Genomic DNA, 19,592 nt, shown 5'->3' with positions numbered 1-19,592 from the left:
AACTGAACTAGTGTAAAATGCATTTTAAAACACTTTTCTATGCAAATGTTGAGATTGTGGCTTGTTATTTCAATTTCAACCCCCTCGACCCCGGCCAGAGCCGAGAGACAAAAACTTTGAAAAATATTTGCATATTTGCATCACGTTTCTCTTAAACTTAACCCTGAATTGCTACTTTCATAAAACTGATTTTTAAAGGTTCACTAAGATGCTTTCTCTAAATTTGGTCGTAAAAGGTGTAGATTGTGAGATAAAATTTTGGCGTTTTAGACAAAGTTGCTTAAAATGGCAAGCTCAACAACTTTTTAGAAGACAAAAAATCGTGAACCACCCTAATTTTCTACTCAACCAAAAAATGCCACTTTCCATTTGCAATAACACTTCTGAAGACACCAAAGCACACAAGTTTCACATTTTTTGGGAAAATTCAGTTCCATTTAATTTTGCGATCTGGACCACTGTGCAATGTATTTTAAATAGTTGTCAATTGTACAAGTCATTTCAATGATAATTTTTAAAATATTTGTTTTGTCCGCTTGAAATAAAATTAGACTAATTAGAAATGACAATACGTCAAATTTGTAAATAACCTTGAAGTTATAAAACTTTCTGATCTTTCTAATCAAGCTTTTAAAGCTTAAAATCAGGAAATAATTACAATTAGTTTAAGTCCATTTAGATTAGAATCCGGGTTTTTGAGTCGATTTTTGTATGAATACTTTCATTTCTAGATTACATTTTCAATAGTCCTATCTGCATAGGAAACTCATGACTCATAGGTTGTTTTGAAAATTTACTCTACATTTGAGCTCAAAATAAGTTTGCTCAAAAACTGGAATTATTACGGTTTTTAAAGTTTGTTTGATTTGCATATTTTAAAGGAAAGTTAAAGTGAGGTTAAAATTTATTAAAACATGTGTGCAAGTTACTGCTATTTAGGTTTCCGAATAATTTTGTTCAAGTTTCATGCGTACTCACTTACACTTGCATTGAAGTCACTTGTTTCATATATCTCAAAACAACAACAACTTCGCAATTTATAATTTTTTTTGATTGACCCGAAAAGCCTGTGCCCTCGTTTATTTATCCGTTTTTTTTTATCTACGGTGATCGGCGCCGAAATGCGATCGAACCTCCTCGAACCTCGACTTTGGCGCCTTTTTTCTCTTTTTGAACTTGTAGTCGGCGTTTGGTGGTTGACTCCTCCATCAAAAGCCGCAAGCAGACCGGGTGTCGACACTGCAGTAGCCTTGGCCACAGACACTACCACCGCCGCTGCCGGTTCGCCAGTCCACTGCACCGACGGACATCATTCCAAACAAACAATTACATATTTTTTTTTCTTCTTACGGTTAGTGCACCCTTCGATGATCATCGCACAATCACGTGATCCTCTGCTGAGCAAAACCGTTGAAAAACCTCGCAGTAAGTCAACGTGACAGACGCGCACACACACGCATGGCTTAAGTCTTGAACCAAATGTGTACTAACTTACAACGCGCCACCCAGATCGAACTGGGCTAGACCGTGCGTGTGCGTCAGCCGTTACAGGTCTACACACCACAAACGATCGTTAACCCACGCATCGTGTCGGTCGATGGTTTATCACGTGAAAAGTAAAAGTCATACCTGCTGCTGAACTGCACTAAACTGCTTGATTAGTTGTTTGGGAAGTTTTGATGGAAACTGTTGAATTATTAAAAAAAAATCGAACTCGAAGAGGATGTTTGTATTTTTAATAGCTACACCCAAAGGAAAAATATATCTCAAAATCTGCAGTTCTCACCAACACATATAATGCTGGCCCGTTCCCAAGCAACAATCCAAAGACAAGAATATGTTGGTGCTCTTTCACTCACATTTCATCAAGCTTCCATGGCGCGGTGGCAGCGTGTCGGATCAGTAACCAAAAAATTGGTGGTTCAATCCTCGTTCTTTAAAGGGTTTTTTTGTGAAATACAACCAAAGCCATTGGTAATGTAGATAATAATGTCATACCCCTATATCGCAAAAATGCATGAGGACAGTTTTCATGCAGATTCTGATTCATGCCGCCATGCATCAAAATCATGCGACCGGCGGTTTTGATTTTGATGCATGGCGGCATGAAAGTATATCAGAATCTGCATGAAAACTGTCCTCATGCATTTTTTGCGATATAGGGGTATGACATTTTTGCCCGTTACCGACAATTATCGACATTACCGACGGCTTTGGTTGTATTTCACAAAAAACCTTAACAGAACGAGGATTGAACCACCAACTTGGTTATTAATCCGACACGCTACCACCGCGCCATGGACGATTGATGAAAAGAGAGTGAAAGAGCACCAACATATTTTCTCTTTGGATTGTTGCTTGGGACCGGCCAGCTGTATATGTTAGAGCAACACAGCTTTATATGTGTTGGTGAGAACTGCAGATCGCTGAAATATTTACACGCGGGCAAAAATGATCTAGGGGCTTGCTGCAAAAAATGTTATAAAATGTGACATTTTCTGCAGCAAATCCACTGTTGCAGATTTTGAGATATATTTTTCCTTTGGGTGTAATTTTAGGATTTTTTTTAAGTTCATCAGAAGGTTTTTTCTTTATTTGGGACTAACAACCCAACAAAAAAAACTTTATTGTATGAAGCGTGAACAATCGCCAAAATGTGATTGTAATCCTTAAATTTCAAATAAAGTGTAATTCTGATTAGATCGTGTTATTTAACACACCCTGCAAATGCCAGAGAGATTTGTTTTAGCTTTTTAAAACACTTTTTTGTTGTGTTGTGGTACTTTTATTTTATGAAATATTCACATGACTTCGGTACCAGATTTTGCACCATCCTAAACTCAAGCTTAAAGTTGCCTTTTTTAGTCTCCTGAAACATAAATAAAAAATAAAACCAAAAATAAAATAAATTGAGCGGAACATTCCCTCTCAACACACAGATTTTAGAAAATTCAGAAATGATGTTTTGACATAGGATAAATTTTACCAAAAATAAAAGTTATACACCACGCAAAAATTTACTCAATTCTAGAGAATTACTTAATTATTTCTGTAAAGCAATATCTGATTGCAAAAGTATTGTCTCATTTTAAAATGAAGCTAAAACACATGTTTTGAACAATGATGAAAACATCATTTCATATAATACTATAACAAGGGACCAGCGATGGAATAATCATCATTAGCATTAGCATTAGCATAGCATTAGCATTTGGAGGACGCCCCACCACCGGAAGGCTCCACAACGCTTATCCCACTGTTTGGTGTGGTTGTGTTAGACCCTCATCCGGAACAATAATCCAACACGGGAGATACCATGTCTTCATCTTTTGATGAGTGTGTAATACAACCCAGGGCATAAGGGGGTCCTGGCCGGGTCCAAGCTATCCTCAGGAATGGGGAGGATCGTTAGTAAACACCTATCTAAAGTGCGCAAGGACCCCTACGTCACCTTAGTGGTATAGATGTTTGTAGGGAGGTTTTGGACTCAATGTTAGTAGGAGAGGTAGAACCCTAGGATACACCTCGAAAGGCATTGCGGGTTGGTTGTAACAGTATTCCAAATTCCAATCTTTGCTCACCAAGTCGTCATGGCCTGGTGGTTAGAATTTTTGCTTACCAATCCAAAGGACGGGGGATCGAACCCCGCCTCTGGTGACTTTGGTTTTTCGTTCATATTCATCATTTCAAATTTCTGTGTTCTTAACTTTTCTCGTTGGGAGCAGATGGGAATCGAACCCAGAACCATTCGCTTACAAAGCAAACACCGTAACCAGTCAGCCACGGCCGCACTATGGGGTTTCAGGCGGCCATAAATCGAAAAACCGACATACTCTAATTATTTTTTGGTATTTTTTTTTCGAAAATAAACATTCTAACTAAGAAAAATCCGGAGTTTGAAAGTTGTAGGTTCAAAATTCACTGAATTGCAGACCTTCAAAGGCAAAAATGGTAAGAAAAAACATGTTTTTTGACAAAAAAATGATTATTTTTCATAGTTGTACTGTGTAGCTGTTATTGTATTTTTTCCTGCATCATTATATATATTCAGAAAGGTAATTGATTCAACTTTTCAATAACATTTTACAAAACACACTTTTACAGGCTAAAAAAAATAATAAAAATCAAAAAAGTTGGATTTTTATTCAAAATTTAGTTTTTTTCAACTTTGTTAATGGAGTACTTTTTTTGTGTGCATTTGTGCGATCTGAAAATTTTGCAGCTTAAAATTTGAACCATGTCCTAACTTGTCTCCAATTTTAAAGTGCACTTATGTGCACTTTTGAGTTATGCCATTTTGAACATTTTGATTCTTGCAAGAAAAGTAATGTTTTCGCGTATACGCTTGGTTAAAATCGCATTATTTACCTGCGGAGGCAGAAATGACGTACCTGCTATGTATGTTTTGAAATTGATTTGATATTCATGACTTTGTTGGTACTTAGGTACGTTTAATAAAATTAGAAATTTCTATTCAAAGTATTTTACAGTAACGATTCGTCGAATATTCATATCAGTTCGTTGTTGTGTTCTTTTGAAAGTATGGATCATAATACCGTAGTGTCCCTGTACGATATAACGAAGCACTATTCTGAAAACGTGAGAACTGCTTTCGAGTATATTTGTAAGAATTACAACATTGCAGAAGTTCATATTTTAAGTAATCTAACGACAATCGCTTACGTAGTGATTTTGATTCAGAAGAATTTATCGTGGAAAACGTGAATTTTGCAAGTGGATCAACCAAAAACGTGGACGAGAATCCATACAATGTTCCATAAAATAAACCGTCTAAAATTCTAAAATACCGCAAAATCAAATTTTAATTGGAGAGGAAGGGGGGGGAGGGTCTTCAAAGAGAGGTGGATTTTAACTCAAGAAAAAGGGGAGGGAGATTGAACGTAAATCAGAAACTTTAACATAGCATAAACCGCCATTCCGTGCATTAAATAGACAGAGCAAGAATATTAAAATTCACCACTTTAATGCATGTGGCCTCAAATATATGCAAAATCGAAAATTAAACTTTTTTTTTTTGAAAAATATCAAAATTTATTTGTTTTCATTATACTAAGTACAAACAATACAAAAAAGTCACAAAAAAGCAAAAAAATATTTTTGGCCGCTCGCTTATATGGAAATACCCCATAGTGGGCCGCTCCTACCAGCGATGGAATAATCATCATCAAAAGAAAATCATTGGACGTTCATCAAGAGAAAAAAATCCGAAAGGAGCATGACTCTCCCCTCTTGCGTACGAAAGATCGGTAAAAGGAATTTAAAAAAATCATCATCTTGATTATTCGGCGGAACATCTTTTTCACTACCACACTTGCAAGTGTCGTCACAAGTCGAAAAATCACCTGTCACTTTTTGTTGATGGGCAATTTATGTAAACAAAGCGAAATAATTAATTTTAAGTGGTGCTAACAAGGAAATCAACAAAAAATCAACAACAGATTGATTTTCTTGGAGAAGTTCGGGAGCGATTTTCTTTTGCGTGATTTGCCTCCTCTCTCTTTCGCGTGTGAAAAAAGTTCGCAAGCGAAAATGATTTTTTTTTGCGATTATTCCATCCCTGCAAGAAACAAACAAAATCTCTCATCAAATCATCTCTTGCTACTGCACCTTTATACAGATATAATTAATAAAGCTCAAATTAAGGTCGTATTCCTTCCCATTTTTTTTTGTTGCCCAATGGGCATTGGGTTAAGTTCACTGCGACCACCTGAGAAGGCTATCTTTTGTGATGTACCCTGGTTACTGTCCATACTACAAATTACTCGTATCCATTGAATCGGAAGACGAGGGGTTATTTTGCAGACATGGTTTATCCCAATCCGGCGCAATACAGTCGATGAACTGTATGACCTTCTTGGGATGGGTGTGGTGCCATACATCGTACGGCGTAAGAAGGTGCGATCCAAAGAACCGCAGCCTTCGAGACACAAGTGCTCCGCAGAAGCAGAGTAAATGTGCCGAGCTTTCCAGCTCAGTTAAACAAAAACGACAGAGGTTGTTAGGCCACCTGCCGATTTTGTGCAGGTGATATCTGGCAGGACAATGTCCTGTTAGAAGCCCTGCGAGTATTCGTAGTTCCCTACGGTTTAAGCCAAGAAGTTTCCTGGCAATTGAAGGACTTGGAGTGATAAAAGTTTTAGCTTGTCTCAATCCTTGCATCTCGCCCCAGATTGAAGCGATTTGCAATTGTCCCCAATTAGTTATTTCTTGCTTCACGGCACATTTTGAGATTCCAAGGAACGGCTCGGGACCCACGAAGATGTTTGATGAGCCTTGTCTGGCAAGTTCATCAGCCATTTCGTTGCCTTCAATGCCGCAGTGCCCTGGGACCCAAAACAGCATCACTCTGTTATGCCGAGAAGCAAGTTCCTGAGGGAAGCGACGCACTCCCAAACAAGTTTGGATTCGCATTTAGAGGATTTTAATGCCAATAGTGCAGCTTGGCTATCCGAGAAAATACCGATTTTTGCGTGTCTATAATTTCTCATAATACACGTCCTCGCACAGATGTGTATGGCATACACTTCTGCTTGAAAAACGGTAGGCCACTTTCCCATAGATATGGTTTCCCTGGTTCGAGGACCGAAGACTCCAGCTCCAGTAGAAGTGCCCATTTTTGAACCATCCGTAAAGAAACGAATAGTTCCTTCTGGAAGTGTAGGTCCTCCATTACTCCACATTTGGCGATTTGTTTCAATCACCTCATATGGAATGTCCATGTTGGGCCTCACCTCCATGCAGTCCGAGACTGAAGTTGCAAGGGGGGAAATGTCAAAAGCCTTCACGATCCGCGAGTGACCCGTTCCATCTCCTTCCACCCAGTTGTTACACCGTTGTAGTCGTAGAGCGCCAAGCGCTGCCTCCTGCTTCACATGTAAATGTAAAGGCAGAATGCATAGCATGGCTTCCATGGCCGCGGTGGGGGTTGTTTTCATTGCACTCGTTACAGAGAGACATGCCAGTCGTTGGAGCTTGGTCAGCTTCGACTGACATGTCTTCTGTTCAGTCTTCGGCCACCAAACGGTCGACGCATAGGTTACCCTAGGTCGAGCGATGGTGGTGTAAGACCAGAATGCAAGTTTCGGTTTAAGGCCCCAGGTTTTGCCGAGCATTTTGTTGCACGCCCAGATAGCAGTAGTTGCCTTCTTTACCGCATAGTCCAGATGTGCATTCCAGTTCAGCTTTTTGTCAAGGATTACTCCTAAATATTTGACCTCAGAACTGAAGGTCATTTGGGTTCCTTTCAAGGTAGGCGGCCTAAGGTCGTGTTTCCTCCTGTTAGTAAACGGGATTATCACGGTTTTGTTGGGGTTTATTGTCAGCCCTTCCTGCTCACACCACGACATGGTGCAGTTTAGAGCTGACTGTAGACGGTCCGATAACGTTCCGTCGTACTTCCCCCGGATGATTAAGACTACGTCGTCAGCATAGCCAATGACTTCGTAGCCGAGTAGTGTAAGTTTTCTTAGAAGACTATCTACCACCAGCAGCCAAAGCAAAGGAGAGAGTACTCCCCTTGCGGACAGCCTTTGGCTGCTGTTATTGTGATAGATGTGTCTCCTAGCGATGCTGAAATCTCTCTGCTCGTAAGCATAGCATGAATCCAGCTCGCAGTTGTTCCATCGACGTTCCTCGACCGGAGCGCTTCATTGATGGCTGTGTACGAAGTGTTATCGAAGGCACCCTGAATATCAAGAAAAGCACAAAGTGCAGATTCTTTATATTTCAGTGCGTTCTCGATACGTGACACTAGCGTGTGTAGGGCAGTTTCGGTCGATTTGCCCGCTTGGTATGCATATTGGTGTTTATGCAAAGGGAAGTCCTTCAAGAACTCCGCCCGGATGTGGTTATCCGTGATTTTCTCCATAAGCTTGAGCAGCGTCACTGTCAGACTTATGGGTCTGAAGGCTTTGGCATCGTGGGGTCACTTCTGCCGGCCTTAGGTATGAAGATCACCTTAACTTTACGCCAGCTTCGAGGGATGTAGCCCAGGGTGAAGCTGGCTCGAAGTAAGTTGATCAACTCAGCCATTATGGTGTCGGCTGCTTTTTGGAGAAAGATTGGAAGGATGCCGTCGGGTCCTGCAGCCTTCAGTGGTTCAAATGTGCCGAGGGCCCATCTGATTGAAGACTGGTTGAACATTCGACGGGCTAGGTGGACTGACTCTCTTGATGGTCGACACCATACGCCATCTGCAGTCCGGGTACTAGCTGCATCCTCCTCTCTTTCAGTTGATTCTGGAAAGTGCGTACTCATGAGTACTTGCAGTGTTTCCTTGTTTGTGACAGTGAGAGTGCCTTGCTCGTCTCTCACCTGTCCTAGACCGTTGGAATGGTCTTTTGACAACGCTTTTGGAGTCGGGTTGCTTCAGACATCGAGCTTATGTCCTCACAGAAATTAGCCAGGCTAGTTTTTTTGGCTCTCCTCAACTCCGCGTTATACTTCGTTAGGGCTGCTTTGTAGGCATCCCATTTGGAAGTGAGCTTAGCTCTGTTGCTCAGGCTTTCGCTCCACCACGGTACGTCCCGACAGATTTCCCTCACCTTCTTAGGGCAGCTTGCCTGGTAGGCTGCCGTGATCCTGCGTTGAAGAGTATTCGCTGCAGTATCCAATTCTTCGGGGGTTCGTATTCGTGAAGGAGCGTCTTGTTTGGACCGGCAAAGGTGACCTCGAAAGGCGTTCCAGTCCGTGTCATTTGGGTCACGAAACGTTTCCCTTTTCAGTTGACTGGCTTCAATGTCAAAGACAATCTGTCTGTGATCAGATAGACTAGCTTCTTCAGAGACATGCCAGTTTTTTATTTTGTCTGCAAAACAGCACTACAGTAACAAAAGTAGGTTCATTGCCCTTATTGCATACATTGACGTTGTTAGACGTCAAGTATTCAAGAAGGCGCTCACCTCTATCGTTAACATCCGTGCTTCCCCATATCGTATGGTGGGCGTTCGCGTCACAACCGATGAGGAACGGTTTATTGACAGCCCTACAGTATCGCACAAGTGCGGCCACTTCTGGCGGTGGAACATCGTCCTGGTCACCAGGAAAGTAAGCAGATGCAACAACCATCTCCTGCTTTCCCTTGGTGGTCGGGACGGTCACCATTGCTGCAACGATGTCTCGTTGGACGAATTCCGTGATTGGAGTACACTTGATGTTTCCGCTCAGCAGAATCGCCGTTCTTGGTGTTGCCTGCGTATTGCTGTAGATCAATCTACTGCTTTGACAGGACAGTCCAAGGATTTTGTTGTGGTTCACCCACGGTTCTTGAACGAAAGCAATCCCAAATTGCTCTTTAGTGAACCTCCGACTAAGGATACTGGAAGCACCCTTAGCATGATGGAGGTTAACCTGGATGCAACGGATATTGTTCATTGTTCAGTTGAACCTGCCGTTTTCTCCAAGATGTTTTGATGATCCGGGAACAGGATGGCAGTGTCCTGCAGCTTGGTCGCTGATGTGTGTTGAGGATGCGGGTTCCTCTTGTATAGTACATGAAGTACTGGAAGGCCACATGAGGTCGGTTTTGGATTGTTTATCTGTACCTGAGAGTTTTCTGAAATGCTGTTGACGAGTGGTAAAATACCGTGCTCATCGTAGCGGGGGTGCTCAAGCGGTGAGGTTGTTGCGTGAATTTTCAGAATGTTCAGCTGTACCGGTGCTATATTCGCAGAAAAGCGAAAATATGCATGTGGTTGCCTAGTTTTCGTCAAAGACTGTTGCGTAACCTTACCATCTCTCGCAGAATTGCTCCGAAGAACAACAGAAGGTTCTCGTTTGGTACTGGATAACTCTCCTACTTCCTTCCACATGTGAACCTTCCTGTGCATGTCTCTCATGCGTTCCGACACCGCAAACTGCACTCTACAGTTTTCCGCCGACTCTTCTCTTCTAGTGGTGTCCTCTCTTCCGGCGGATTTCATGCTTCTTCTTCCTTTCTTCCGCGTTGGTTCCAGCTGAGGGAAGCAGCTGGCACTTGGGTTTTGGTTTTGATCAATTTCCATGTTGATAAACCTTGTTTTCAGGACTCCTAGAAACTTCAACTGTGACTCGGGCCTGCAAAGACACAGAGGAGACTACATACTGCGTGGGGCGTCTTGGTACCACGCAGGCTCCGTTCAGACCTGGATACTTCTTGCTCCCCTCCAGACATACATCCCTTGGCACGGGTCGCTTGACACTGTAGATTGGGGATTGGGATTTGGGAAAGGGATTGGGGATGGGGATGGGGAATGGGACGTGGTTCTCTGTATGGCTTTTTGCGAGATGAGAGCAGAGGACAACAATCATCTCAACGTTTCCACTTTACCCGGGCTAACGACCGGCAGTTCCAGTTCACGATGATTTCCCTTCATATGTTAACAAGACCACTTATGATTTTGGCACATATTCCGTTTGTCAGCGTTTCCTGTCATCACTGGCGGCTTCCCATACCCACCCCATATTTGCATTGATTTGATGTAACACCGGCTGAAAATGTACCTTATCGCGATTGCCTGCCGGTTCGGTAATTTTATTTATGCACCGCATATATTTGTTTTGTAATTTTTTACTTCTTTTTGTCTATATGCGATCGCCGCGTGTGGTTTCGTGTGACGTCGAGTCATCATCATCATGTGGTTTGATATATTTTGCAACATCAACACCAGAAATCGTATTTCCGTTGCGTCTCTTGCTTTTTTATTTAATTTGCTTTTGGTCATGTACAATCGCGATGCCATTCGATTGTTTTGTGTTTTGATATGCGACCATATGTGTGTAGTATATGTTATTACATGTGATTTGCGTACATGGAAATCGTATCAAATTTCGAGGGTACCATGTAACACACATTGCTGTCTATTGAAACCTTGGAGTCGAGCGTGACTCAGCTACTACTGATCGTCAATTGCTGAAACTGGGACAGAGTAGCTCACTTCCCATTATTACCTGATTTCAGTAAAAAAAAACTTTTTTAAAAGTTGTTATTGAACGTCAAACTAAGAGTTATCCTTTTCCTGGTAGAGAAAAAAATCATCAAAAATCTAGTTTTTGATCAAATTTCGTTCTCGTGGTTCTCATGGCAGATGTCCATATGAAAATGCTATGAAAACGTTCAAAATTGATTTATTATCTTAGAAATAGTTGTAGAATATAATAAAACCTTTGCAGAATAAAGTTAATATAATATGTTAATATCTTTAAGTGAATCAAAAGTGCTCACGTTTGTGCTAAAGTGCATGACAATAGTTAGTTTTTTTTTGGGTTTTTTATTGAAACATAGGGATTTTTATAAAGTTTTGAAGAAAGAAAAAAAAACAATCGAATTTCATTTTAAAATATATTTTTGCATTTGCAAGCGTTATTTGAATTCATCTTTTCCGAATTTCCGCTGATTCGAACGTATTTTAAATAAAAAGAACTCAAACGTCAAAACCAGGTTTCAAACTGATGTTGACGTTTTAACCCTATCGGGAAATTAAAAGTGAGAGTGTGTGCAACATGGAGTTAAACTGTCTGTGAAGTTGCTGTGAAGATTACCATAGCACTTTGAAAAGTTTAACTCCATGTTGCACGCACACACTCTCACTTTTATTTTTTCGATTGTTCGACGATTTACAAGCACGTGATGACAAGCTTATGGCAGCTGTCAGTTGTTCCAATAGAGCTTTATGACGTTTCGCGTACACACACTAGCGCACCATTTGATTTTGCTGGCCGGATAAAATTTAACCTCAATCTTTTTCGTGTATGTACACGCAATACATGCGCACGTAGATAACTCTATTAGCGTATTCAGATTCGCTCATTCGAATACATTTCCATTCATCCAATCAGTGAATCGATTTTGTAGCTGAAAAAATGCTATAGGGAGCGTTCTTTTATAACGTAACGCAAAAATTTGGGGTTTTAGACCCCCCTCCTTGTAACAAAATTTCCATACAATTTTCAAAAACTTTGTATGGAGCGTAACACGGCCTGACTCCCCTCCCTCTATTATTTTTAAATTGACGATATCTTGGAAACTGTTGATCCGATTTTTAATGAAGCAAAATTAAACTTTTGTGAAATTTTCTCATCTCTTTGAGACTAATATTTTTAGGATTTAGAAAAGCGCAATCTTTGAACAAGATTTGTATTTATTTCCAAAATTTACAACACCAACGCTATTTAAAATTCCGAAAATATTACTTAAAGATAATAACTTTAGGAAGATATATACTAAAATGTTTTTGCAAAAAAAAAAAAAAAACAATGCCGTCATCTGGTGCGAATTGGGACTACAGTCTGAAAAGGGACAGCAGTTTCTAGAGCACTTAAAATCTTGAAAGTTGGAAAATTATGCATTATTTTTGTCAATCTATGTTTGTTCTATCCGAAACCAATGAAAAATATTCAAATATTGTGTAACAAGGCTAAAACAGCTGTCCTAATCTATATAAAGGTTAGAAAGGTACCACGTACCGTAAACCGGGGTGACATAGATCGGATTTAAATTTTTATTTTTGGAATATTTTTCAACTGGTAAGGTCTGTCATGTACTGGGGTTGGTCACACAAGGTCTAGGCATTATTTTTGAAAAAAAATATTATTTTTAGTGTATAAAATGTAAAAATATTTTTTCGTTGATTTTTTTTAATTTCAATTCCGGGGTGACTATCAACATTGTATTTCTTATTAAAACTAAATTTAAGGTGTTAAAAATCTATTTTTACAAATGCCACTTATTTATCATTATATACGCGCTGATCCCTGTTGTTCTATGTTTAGGCGGGTAAAATTGTAAAAAAGTCAAAATTTTGTCCGAAATTCGTAAAAACTAGTTTTGTTTATAAAATTATCGATTCATATAAATGAATTCGAAGAACCAATGAAAAGTTTTCACATTTTATATAAAATGTATTCTATTGAAAATGCCTATAAATTTAGAGATTTTTTTTAATTATGTTTCAAAACACATGATATTTATTATTAAAAAACTTATTTTATCTACTTCTAGTGAAAAAATGTCCAAAGAATCAAAAAATGCATTCCGTTTTCCAATTCGACATCATATTTATTGGGAAAATAATAACATTTTGAGAAGATTAAAATAATGCTATTCATCAACATTTTCTTAATTATAGTTTACAAACTTGCCAAAAGTTTATGAAAATTTCTTCTAATAGTACTTTGAACACATCTACACCACGGCCAGTATCAAAGTTTTACGGTATTATTAGATTTAGTATGGATTTATTACAGAGGCGCTTGGTATCATGCTAATCCATCGAAATGAATTCCCCTTACATTTTGCTGGAGACACATGTTGCTTTATGTTAGATTTGTGTACAGAAATCCGATAATTTTTTTTATATCTCGGAACCCTATAATTGGATATGTCACGTAAAGCTTCCCGAAAAATCATGAAAAGAAATGTTCAGCTTTGAGTTCTTTGGTCCCGAGACCTTCAAATCGCTATACTACGAAAATGCCCATTTTGACTACATAAAAAAACCATCAAACTCACCATTCTCCTGATGGCTACTAAAGTGGTGCATTCCGACCGACACCGGCGTTGGGAACGTGGTCGTCGACGGCTGCTGCAGTGGCACAGTGGACGAAAGTGGCACCGGTTGGACGGTTACCACCGGTGGGGCTACTCCAGCAGCCCCAATTCCGGCTGCTGCCGCCGCCGCCGCTGCGGCAACGACGGCCATCGGCGGAGATCCCCCGGGCCGGACATCCACGCCAGCCCCGGTACGGCACATGCTGACGACGGCATAAATTGGCACATTTTCAGTTTGCGGATTCTGTCCGTGAATGAAGGAACTCTTGTCCGCTATCAGCTCGTCGATGTCGTTGTTCGTGACCAGGTACCAGTTCTTGGACTCGTTGCCAATCGGCAGGTCAAACAGCAGATCCAGCGACGTGGCCGGATCGCGGAAGTTGCGCTTGTTGCGGTTGCGCGCCTGACGCACCGTCGGATCATAGTAGGTCAGCTCGTTCTCGTTGTCATAGTAATAGGGCGAGTAGTGGTGCAGTTCGCTCACGTCCTGCAGCTCACTGCCCGGGTAGACCGTTACGATTTTGGCCTTCTCGGCGTGGACGTGCTCCAGGAAGGTCGTTACTGATCCTGGGAGGTATTTTTCGTTCGGCGCCAACCAAACCAGCGGGGCCCACTTTCTGACTAGTGCATCCACTGAAAATAAAAGAAAAAAAATAGATTTATGTACTAAAAAATATTACAATCAAAATTAACAGACAACAAAAAAACATTAAATGAAATAGAAAAAATGCTGTACACATGACCTACGACAAAACACCTCCAAAAGATGTGATTCACTCATTAAACGATTACGAATGTTTTGAACAAAACCATCAGACGATGCGAAGAAGATCATAATCAAGCTTGGGAGAAGTGAAAATCGACGGCTTTTGCCACCCAGCTGATCAGCTGCACTGTACTTCGTCACATTTCGGTGGCTTTTGGCGGAGACGTTTTCAAAGTCGGCGAATCATGACGCGATTTGAGAGTGAAGCTATTCACTTTGAGATACTTGGGTAAATAATTGTTTAAGTCACAATGTGTTTAAAAAAAAGAAAAAAAGAAAACTTTTAGAACTATTGAGAAGCAAAAATTTAAATAGGATCAAAAATACCAAACATAAAATTCAACTTAGAAATGATAAATTAGTGTACTAGATCGTAAACGAACCGGAAAAATCGTTGATAGTCTTACGCTCTACATACGGTGCAGTGTTACACCATGTGCCTGCGTTTGAATTAATTAGTCCAAGCTAATGATACACATTTGATGTAACAACAGTGCCAGTGGGAAGTCATTCTGTGGATCAATGTTTGTAGGTGATAGAGTAATTAATTTCTAGGTAATAAAACACTGCAAAAGATGAGTAGAAAGCAATAGGGAGAGAGCCTTATTCAACCCTAGCTCTAGCTTTAAAATAAACATTCGCGCAATAATGAAAGATTTGGGGAATAAGATTTTGCGATCACATCAAACCTTAATGCTTTACTGCAGAAAGCTAAATATTTGAAAAAATCATTTGACATTCAAATTTTCTATTATTTTAAAAGAAACTTGTTCTTCTGAAATGGCCTTTGTTTTTAAGATATTTTTTAATTCTTTTTCAATAAAACTTAGAATAAAACCTTTTCTAATCTAATCGAACACTATCATAGTCGGTCCCAAGAAAGCATCCTGGAAGAACTTGAGGTTAAATTACGCCCCAAGTCCATTCTGGTCAATATTGATGAATACATTACATCCGAGTCACTTCGAAAATGTTTTGCAAAAATTAAAGCGGCCAGGCCTACTGCTTTGCATTAACTACCGAGTCATATTCTGTGAACGGATCACATTTCACAGAATAAACAGGGTAGGATGGATGCGTGGACATACCGTTTCAAACGCTCACGATTCTGCCAGATAGCAATTCCTCAATTATACTTAAAACTTGTTACCTAAAAACTAATTTTATCGAATCCGATAAGGACTGCATCATCGTTTTCCGATTCGAACACATTTTTATGGAGAAAGTCTGGCCTTTTTAAAAGTGTTAATAATCCCATATAACAATGTTTTCATAATCATAGTCAAAACAAACTTTTGAAAAAATATATAAAATAGCTGAAAACTTCTTCTTGAGGTACATTGAACAATTCTGAACAAACCAGGCGCATTATTACTATTCCGTTCGTATTTTTCATTTTGCAGAAATCATTTCTTCGTTTCTTAATTGTATTGAACAAAATTACATTCAATCACACAATAATCAACAGGAAAGTTGAACTTTGTTTTAAATGGTTTCATAAGTAAAACATTTAAAATTTTAAGCTTAATAAAATTCAATTTATTAATAGACCGAAATATTTGTTGGCCCGAATATACAATTGATCAGTGAATATCTGCAGCTATTCCCGTTTTAATATTTCAATTATTTCACATCACTTTTATCGCGATGGATTTAGTTTATTATGAACCTCTCCTTCCTTATGAATACAAAGAGACGAGTTGTTTCTTTTAATTCCGCTATATATTTTTAATATCTTGACAGATACGTTTTTCGTCTACTACTTGCAGACTTCATCAGTGTTCTGTTCTCGTCGTCGAGTCGAGAACTAACTTAATCCACCTATGTGGTTGGAGCCTTCCTCACAACAATGGCTGTACACAAGTTTCATCTATTTTTTATATCCGGCTTCCAAAAAGTACATCGATATCACTTAAGTGGCCATGTCTCTAGACAGGGTTGCCAGATCTTCGATGTTTTGCACTCAATGGAAAGGTCTTTTGATAACCTAACCAACAATAGGTCGGATGATTGACCCGGACATAGTTTACATACATTTAAGTGAGATCCGGCTTCAAAAAAGTACATCAATATCACTTAAGGGGCCATATCTCGAGACAGGGTTGCCAGATCTTCAATGTTTTAGACTCGTTGGAAAGGTCTTTTGATAATCTATCCAACAATGGATTGGATGATTGACCCGGACATAGTTTACATACATTTAAGTGAGATCCGGCTACAAAAAAGTACATCAATATCACTTAAGTGGCCATATCTCGAGACAGGGTTGCCAGATCTTCAATGTTTTGGACTCTTTGGAAAGGTCTTTTGATAACCTAACCAACGATGGGTCGGATGATGGACCCGGACATAGTTTACATACATTTAAGTGAGATCCGGCTTCAAAAAAGTACATCAATATCACTTAAGGGGACATATCTCGAGACAGGGTTGCCAGATCTTCAATGTTTTAGACTCGTTGGAAAGGTCTTTTGATAATCTATCCAACAATGGGTTGGATGATTGACCCGGACATTGTTTACATACATTTAAGTGAGATCCGGCTACAAAAAAGTACATCAATATCACTTAAGGGGCCATATCTCGAGACAGGGTTGCCAGATCTTCAATGTTTTAGACTCGTTGGAAAGGTCTTTTGATAATCTATTCAACGATGGGTTGGATGATTGACCCGGACATAGTTTACATACAGTTGAGTGAGATCCAAATATTTGTGAAAACACATTTTTATACATAGCTTTTGAATTACTTATCCAAACTTCAATCTGTATAAAACTCGATCTATGGGACCCTAAACCAAGTCGAATGCAACAAGTTCGGGTCAAATCGGTTCAGCCAGTGCCGAGAAACATGAGCTAGTTTGTTGGTCACATACATACATACACACACACATACACACACACACATACACACAGACATTTGTTCAGTTTTCGATTCTAAGTCGATATGTATACATGAAGGTGGGTCTACGACGTTTTTATACGAAGTTCATTTTTAGAGCAGGATTATAGCCTTACCTCAGTGAGGAAGGCAAAAATCTTAAATTTTATAGGCATTTTCAGTAGAACAAATTTCATATAAATTATGAAAACTTTTGATTCGTGCTTCGAATGCGGTTTAAAATGCAATATAAATTGATATTTTTATAAACAAACCTAGTTTCAACGACTTTCAAGCAAAATTTTGACTATTTAACAATGTTTACTAAAATTTATATGTATTTTGTTGAAAAAGCTTATAAACTTAGTTAACTAAATATGAAACATTGTTTTTTTCTTTAAAACTATATCAGCAACATTATTGATGGCACATTTGACGTAAACATAACATTTGAACACCTCAAATCTGATTTTAACAAGAAAAACTATGATTATTTAAGTCACCCCGGAATTCAAACTGAGAATTTCTAACGTAACTATTTTTTAAACGTTATTGAAACAACTTTTTTTACAAAAATAGTGCATGGACTTTGTGTGGCCTACCCCAGTACATGTTTTAAAAATAATAGTCTTCATAAAAACCTTACCAGTTGGAAAATATTCCAAAAAATAATTGAAATCCTATTTGTGTCAACCCGGATTACGGTAACTTTAGGTTTTTCATTTTAAATTTTGAATAGAAAAAAAATAAATGAAATTGAATCAATAGTTTCCAAGAAACCGTTAAAATGAGGGCTAAACGAGTAACAATTAGAAAAAAAAACTTTGATATGACAATCACTGCCCACTGTTATTGGTTACGGCCTAATAATTAACATTTTTTTCAGTAATATATAAAAAAGAGAATTATCTTATGAATATTTTATTTTAAATTGAAAATGAATTTCATCAGAAAAATCAATGTGGTAGAAAATCGATGAAAATTGCGGTTTTGTGAGTGATTCTTTTGTCAAAAATCCTACTCTCTACAAAGCATAACCTACTACCTTTACAAATCGATTAGAAATTCTTCTCATTATACTGATGTTCTAATATTTTTAAAGCACTTTGTTTTGTGCTTTTGTATTTAAGAATCAACGATACAAAATTTGTCCTTTGGGCATAAGCTGTGTGGTGCGAGCTCTGTCGCCGTTTTCACACCAGCTCAAACTGTCAAAATTGCACCAGCGTTTCAAGGCTTTCAACGCTAATGGTATGGCAGATTTTCGAATCAAAATATATTTTTTCAATGTTTTTTTTTTTTTTAAATTTTATTAGTTATTATTTTATTTTATTAAAGCCTTTAAAGGCTTGATAATTTTTTATACTTATAATAAAAATTAGAAGTTGTCAGATTTGTTTATGTCAAGCTTCTTGTGTGTACCGGGTTCGAGGTTGCTTTGAGCTATTTCGTTTGCTAATTCTAAACCAATCAAAGAAATTATTTGAAAAAAATCGTTGTTTTGTGAGTTATTTTTATTATGTTTAGTCTTTTGTAATTTGTGAATCAAATCCGGATTTGTTTCAGATTCTTGATGGCCGCAATCTGCGTTAAATTATGTGTTAAACATGGTTTTAATTTTGCGAAATTTAATCAGTTGTGAAAACATTTAAATTCAGCCCCTTTAAAAAACATTTAAAAAAAGTATGATCAAATTTACATGATATCACTTTAATATCAGGCATACCATAATTTTCTATGTACCTTGACCATAACTGACGGCTCGCACGACCTAGGGCATAAGGAATGATTAGACAAGAGTGTGCCTACAGAAATGTACCCCAAGGAAAAAAGCAAATATTTGAATGGGAATAGCACCGCCAATATCTTTAAAAATTGGTTTTTCGATAATTTTTGTTTTAATTTTTCCCATGTAAATCTCGCTCATGCGTATGGTTTATGTCGACCCATTTTGCTCATATTTGACACAGCTACCATAAATACCTCAAGCAATAATGTTGAACTTGTGGAGCGAGGTTTTAAAATATTTTTTCATATTGTGGGCACCCAATATTATTTTATTAAAATAATTAAATTTTAGATTTGACAAACAAATCTTATTTTTTTCAAATATTTTTTATCTAGCTAACTAATATCCTCAAGATAACAAAACTCTTTCTTACAAGTGGATAAAGTGAATTGCCCCATTACAAACAACTATCTCTTAACCAAGGAGTCTCATACAGAGTGCCAATTAACTATCCGATAATGGTAGCATTTATTCAATTCCCACACAACTTTTCCCATTATGTTGTGTTCAATCATTTCAAGCTGTTGGTACTTTTTTTGTTGCCTTATCAATAACATTGAATTGAAACCATGAGCTTAGTTTTACAGTGGTCAAGCTGTTTCGCATCAAAT

General features: G+C 38.4%; 1 protein-coding gene across 2 annotated transcripts in view; it reads right to left on the bottom strand.

Moving 5' to 3' along the window:
- LOC6049606 overlaps positions 1–19,592 on the bottom strand; it is a 49,290-nt gene that overhangs the window by 8,315 nt on the left and 21,383 nt on the right. For both annotated transcript variants that reach the window (XM_038258156.1, XM_038258158.1), the window contains exon 3: positions 13,508–14,179. In XM_038258156.1, coding sequence (XP_038114084.1) covers positions 13,508–14,179 — 672 coding nt within the window. The remainder of the gene's footprint in view (positions 1–13,507; positions 14,180–19,592) is intronic.

This window comes from Culex quinquefasciatus, chromosome 2 (genome assembly GCF_015732765.1).
Source record: "Culex quinquefasciatus strain JHB chromosome 2, VPISU_Cqui_1.0_pri_paternal, whole genome shotgun sequence".
In the NCBI taxonomy this organism is placed as follows: Eukaryota; Metazoa; Arthropoda; class Insecta; order Diptera; family Culicidae; genus Culex; species Culex quinquefasciatus.
The sequence above is the reverse complement of the archived record's forward strand: the minus strand, read 5'-3'. Positions and strand labels throughout refer to the sequence as shown.